At 32.5% G+C, this 5,993-nt stretch overlaps 2 protein-coding genes across 3 annotated transcripts in view; both read left to right on the plus strand.

Annotated features, from left to right (window-relative positions):
* Positions 1–2,362, plus strand: part of LOC109584269 (uncharacterized) — a 3,097-nt gene extending 735 nt beyond the window's left edge. For both annotated transcript variants that reach the window (XR_002185926.1, XM_019999952.1), the window contains 3 exons: positions 674–857; positions 1,520–1,675; positions 1,909–2,362. Coding sequence is in view for 1 of the 2 variants with exons in the window: in XM_019999952.1 (XP_019855511.1) it covers positions 837–857; positions 1,520–1,675; positions 1,909–2,154 (423 nt within the window). In the remaining variant the exon portion in view is untranslated. The remainder of the gene's footprint in view (positions 1–673; positions 858–1,519; positions 1,676–1,908) is intronic.
* Positions 2,363–3,296: 934 nt separating this feature from the next.
* On the plus strand, positions 3,297–5,993 carry LOC109584261 (ras-related protein Rab-22A-like). The gene is made up of 5 exons (XM_019999944.1): positions 3,297–3,454; positions 3,507–3,586; positions 5,426–5,507; positions 5,571–5,642; positions 5,936–5,993. Exons 1-5 carry the CDS (start codon positions 3,419–3,421, stop codon positions 5,972–5,974), a joined length of 309 nt encoding a protein of 102 aa, XP_019855503.1. The 5' UTR covers positions 3,297–3,418; the 3' UTR covers positions 5,975–5,993.

The following is a 5,993-nucleotide window of genomic DNA, read 5'->3' on the forward strand; positions in this document are numbered from 1 at the left end:
AGAAAAACTTGGTCTTAATAGAGAGGTGGTCTTTGGATAGGGTATCCTGTCTAAAGAGACCATAGCCCTTTATACATGTTTTGGTCCTTATAGGCAGGTCCACCTTAGTCAGGCGAGGTCCACCTATTATTTAATGGACAGTTTGGACACATGCACATTGAATAGCTAATACATCACTCTTTCTTTCTATACAGATATATTTAGTTATCAATAACAGTCTCTAAGAGTAGTTTTCTTCTTCTTGAGTAGCTTTCTCTAAGAAAGCATAAAACAGATCAAAGCAGCATGAGTATATTGAGTAAATCTAGTAGGAGTGGTTGGTCAATTAATTATCTAGTGGGTGCGGCCAGTAAATAAATTAATTGAATGGCCACACCCACTGGTCGCTATAGAGAAGTAAATTTACATGGGAGGCTATGGACGGGGGACCTAAAGAACCGGTCGGATAACGGAATAGATAGGTGGACGCATTAGAGGGGCAATTTACATTTACTATGTAGTTGAATGAGTAAATGACTGGGACCAAATGATCTGGTCGCAATAGAAGAGTGGTCTTTATACACAAGTGGTCGTTAAGACAAGTTTCACTGTATTTTAATTTAATGTCAGGTAGTAGATTATGTTACATGTAGATGTAATTTTTATTTTTATTTATTTCTCATTGTTTTGCTAGTTATTAAAAGGAGTTATTAATACGAACGGTCACTTGTCTCATAACATAATTCAGTTAAAAGAATCAATTGACGATATTCATCATAACTTGATATCGAAAAGTAATGCTACCCTGCTTCATTTTTATCACCTTTTGTCAATGAGATTGAGCATATTTGTTCAAAATGAATCAATACATGTTATTAGTGAGTTATTATTAATATTTCTTACATGTATATTACAATTATAAACCTGATGTACTTGCATAATGCATAATACATATTAATGTACTTATGCTGTGTTGAAAGTTTGAGCTGATTCCGACTTAAATTTCTCGACTTATGACCATTTTTTTTAAAACTCCAAATTTCAGAAAAATACCCAAGACTATAGCCCATGGTTTTTTTCCAAAAAATGGCTCCAAAATCATCCCCAATTTTTATTACATTTTGTGATGCATATTGATGTTATTATGCTCTGTAGAAAGTTTGAGCTGATTCCAACTTAAATTTTTCAAGTTATGACCATTTTAAAAATTATAGGCCATGTTTTTTTCCAAAAAATGGCTCCAAAATTACCCCAAATTTTTATTACATTTTCTGATACATATTGATGTCCTTATTCTCTGTAGAAAGTTTGAGCTGATTCCGACTGAAAATTTTGAGTTGTGGCCATTTTAAAAATCGGCCAGTTTTGAAAAATTACTCTGTACTATAGCCCATAGTTTTTTCCAAAAAATAGCTCCGAAATCACTCCCAATTTTTATTACATTTTCTGATACATATTAATGTACTACTTATATATACATTGTACATGTACATGTATACTTTTTATTATTTTATTTTATTATTGTCTGCTCTTGGTACAGGGCCCTCCCACTGTTGCTAAAAGAGACAGTGATCTGTCTTGTGTTAGTGTCTTCAGTTTAAGTGAAGGGAATCAAAAAGAGGAGGAGGAGGAGGAGGAGAAAAGGCGTCAATCACTTGTAGAACAGGAGCTATTATTAGATAATGTTTATAGACTGGTATTTATTATTATTATTATTATTATTATTATTATTATTATTATTTATCAGAGTGATCTCTAGCTTTACATCTACATGTACATGTGGCTTTTTATCTCTGAGCCATTGTTTACGAAACATGAGTTTGGAACCTTTTTAAAAAATTAATCAGCATAATACATGTATATACATGTACATGCACATAAAATTCTAATATTTTTTATTTTCTATTCATTTTTATACATGTACTGTAGGTAAGAGAGCTATTTGATGATAATCCTCATCAACACATCACTTATGATACTACACCAATTGTCTCGGGCAAAGCCACACCCACCATCACCATGGCAACCAATAATCACCACAAAAGTGCTGACTCATCAAAATCATTGATTACGGCACCTAAAATTATGATCCCTGAGAGTATCATTACTATAGCAACCAACACTGAGCGGAGTCTACTTTTTAATGACACTCCCACTTGCAATCAGAACAATTAAGTGTCTAGCAATTAATGTCTACCAGTACATGTACTTATGATATTATACTTGTACTTGCATATACTTTAGTACAACCCACAATAGACTTTTACTAATGTTTGCTTTATAAAGGCATGGCATTATTCTTTCTTTTTTAGTCTCTCAGTATTGTCACTAGAGAAGAATGAAAACTATGTGGCATTATCAGCTTCTGAATAATTAAAAACTGTCGAAAGTGTTGTGTGTTTGTTGTGTATCATACATATATACATGTACATGTATACTGGTACTGTATAGTGGATACTGTAAATGTTTGATAGCCCTGTGTCTTTATGCATTTATTCAAATTCGGCTTAACTGATAAAGCATTTGTGATAATTTTTGAGGTACCTAATGCATGGTAACTTGTATAGATAAATTATTGTTTAAATTATATGTACTTGTGTACATATACTTATATAATCTGATTATTGTATGCATGTATACTAAGTGTCATAATAAACCACATATACCACACTAAAGGAATTATAGCAACACCACAATACAATAATAATAATTTAATAGCTCAAAATTTAGCTAAATTTAATGAGTTTAATGTATTTTGCCAAGGGAGTCGTCTATTAAAATATGGCAGCAGCTTTTAGTCATTTACTCAATGAAATATGATAACGTGTTAATATGTGGGGGAGTATCATGTCCTGTAGTATACTGTATAGCGGGAAATTTTGGAGGAGATTAAATTTGGCGAATTTGGCATTTTGATAGCCATTCGCCAAAATAAAATGGCACGTGGCCACAAATTCACCAAATTAAAACGGCAGCAATCACCAAAATTTAGCAACAGTATACCGTATAGCAGAAAATTTTCGTGGCCCAAAATTTTCATCGCCCAAAATTTTCGTGGATCGTCCAAAAATTAATTTCGTGGCTTTAATTTTTGTGGTTTTCTACAATTCGGCCATCTTAAACCGTATAAATTGATTTTTCGCGGATTTTATTTTCGTGGGTTTTGAAAAAAAACGCCATATTTTATCAAGCATTACATGTACATATACAGTGTACATGTACATGTATTTATCAGACATTAAAATTATTTTATCAAATATTACATGATTTATTAAACGTTACATGTATTTATTACATGTATAAACATGTATACATGTATTAGCCATCAGCTGATTAAGATTTCAACAATAGTTCTGCGCATGTGCATTACTAAACCCCGCCCAAACCCGCTAAGAGGCGGGGTTGTTCGATCAGCAATTCCACAGATTCAGATTCAACAATGTCAGTGAGAGAAGTCAAAGTTTGCCTCTTAGGAGTAAGCCCTCTCCTCCTCTAATCTCTTAACTATCTCTCTCTATTGTTTGTAGGATGTTGGTGTAGGTAAAACCAGTCTCGTGGGACGCTTCGTTCATGATACTTTTAGTCAGAACATAACGACCACTCTAGGGTGAGTGAGTCTCTATTATACTCTAACAATAGCTCAATAACCCAATTACTGTATAAATACAATTACTGGTGCTACATATAATCCAATTGCAAGTGATTATGATATCCTGATACAGTAGTAATGGGTGTACATGTACATTGTGGATTTTGATTGAGTGGCTGAGGTCAGTTCAAAGCAACCAGAAGTGTTGTATGACAATTGTTTAATGTAAGAATACAAGTACAGCAACACGAGTTAAGAGTATTTGAGGATAACAGACCTCAAAGAAAAGTTTTTTGTTCTTGCCATTGGGTGCTACAGCACTTGTGATTACGAGAAAAAATTGTGAGCTGACCTTTATAGAGATTGGTCTTGTAGGCTCGTATTTAAAATGCTAAATGACATAAAGTGACGTTGCTATTACATATTATATGCTCAAGCTAATAGTATGCTTTTTGATTGCTTAGAAAACTCAATTTCTCCTTCATTTTCAAGCTTTCATTTCGCTTGCATTTTCAATGTATAAATTTAAACTTTTGTTTCTGCAGCAGGGATTGGTGACTTTTCAGTTTGCAGTCATTATAATACATTATAGTCACTATAATGCAGGCTTTATACATGAGCTACAGTATAATTTTGTATGCCTGATACTCTCCATTGTACAAGTAGAAATACATGTACATGTAATTAATAAGTGTCGTTAGTTAGAATATTATTGCAACTACCTTTAAGCCTGAGGGTATGTTTTGAATATACAAATCACTTTATTATTTTTATTATCATCACAAACTATAGTACATGCCAAATACTCTACAGCCAAATAGTTGTAATTCCAACCAAAATTAGTCGGTTTTTATTAAAATGTAGTATGTACTACAGTAGTATTATACTATATTGCTGGAAAGTTTTGTGGCGAAAAACTTCTGATTACAAGCGAAGCACAAGTTAGAGTTAGAGAGACTCCAAAGAGGAAAGGAGAGAGAACTAGCCGAGAATGATACCACGAAGTTTAAAACTGTGAATAGGCTGAGAACCACCAAACTACAGCCACTAAACTTCCCGGCTAGTTGTAGGATATTGGATATTTAATTGAACTGTTTATAGACATTAGAGGCAGTTACTGATTTACACTGTCAGTGTGTCATGCATATACATACGTGTACTTGATGAACTGTATAGTGGATACTGTAAATGTTCAATATCACAGTGTCTTTCGGCTTCTGTTTAAACATTGATGAGGTAGAGCGTACCTAACGAATGTATAATTACTTGTGTACATATACTTTTATTAATCTGGTTATTGTATACATGTATACTAAGTGTCATAATAAACCACACATACCACACTAAAGGAATTATAGCAACACCACAATATGATAATAATAATAATAATTTAAATTTAGTGAGTTTAATGTATTTTTCCAAGGGAGTTGTCTATTAAAATATGGCAGTCATTTGAGGTCAGCTTTTAGTCATTTACTCAATGAAATATGATAACGTGTTAATATGTGGGGGAGTATCATGTCCTGTAGTATAATCTGTTTATGTAGTTTGTTATTTCTTGAGTGTTTAATGTATTTGTTAAGCATTAAAGTTATTTTATCAAAATAATACTGTATAGTGGGAAATTTTGGATGAAATTAAATTTGGCAAATTGGCGTTTTGATAGCAATACGCCATAATAAAAATCTGCCATTTTCAACAATAATACAAATGCTCAATGGCACGTGGCTACAAATTCACCAAATTAAAATTCGACGATCACCCAGAATTTAGCAATTTGCCAATTTTTACTCCCTCTAAAATTTCCTGCTATATGGTACTTGTATTTATGAGACGTTACATGTATTTGTATTCCAGAGCTTCTTTTATGTCGAAAAGTCTAACAGTTGACAACAGCACAATCAAGTTTCAAATATGGGATACAGCTGGACAGGAGAGAGTAAGTCACACAATAAATATATTTTATTTATTATTTTTATTCTTTTTTATCTCTTCTAATTAGTATCGGTCACTATTACCAATGTATTACAGAAATGCAGCAGCAGCCATTGTTGTGTATGATATAACCAATGAAGTAAGAATAATAATAATTATTATCGTATAGCAAAAAATTTTGTGGCCTGAAATTTCTGTGGATCTGTCTAAAAAATCGATTTCATGGCTTTAATTTTTGTGGTTTTCTACTTTTTGGTCACAAATTTTATTTTCATAAATTTTGTAAAAAATGCAAAATTCACAAAAATTTTGGGCCACAAAAATTTTCCACTATGTCGATTATTTTACATCTATGTAGGCATATGTTGTATATTGCTGTATTTATTATTATTGTTGTTGTTGTTATTATTATGTGCATTGTTGTACATGTAGGGATCATTCACAGTGTTACAGGATTCCACGTCATGGTGAGGTGAATATATGACAATGT

This window comes from Amphimedon queenslandica, unplaced genomic scaffold (assembly GCF_000090795.2).
Source record: "Amphimedon queenslandica unplaced genomic scaffold, v1.1 AMPQUscaffold_13226, whole genome shotgun sequence".
NCBI classification, from domain to species: Eukaryota; Metazoa; Porifera; class Demospongiae; order Haplosclerida; family Niphatidae; genus Amphimedon; species Amphimedon queenslandica.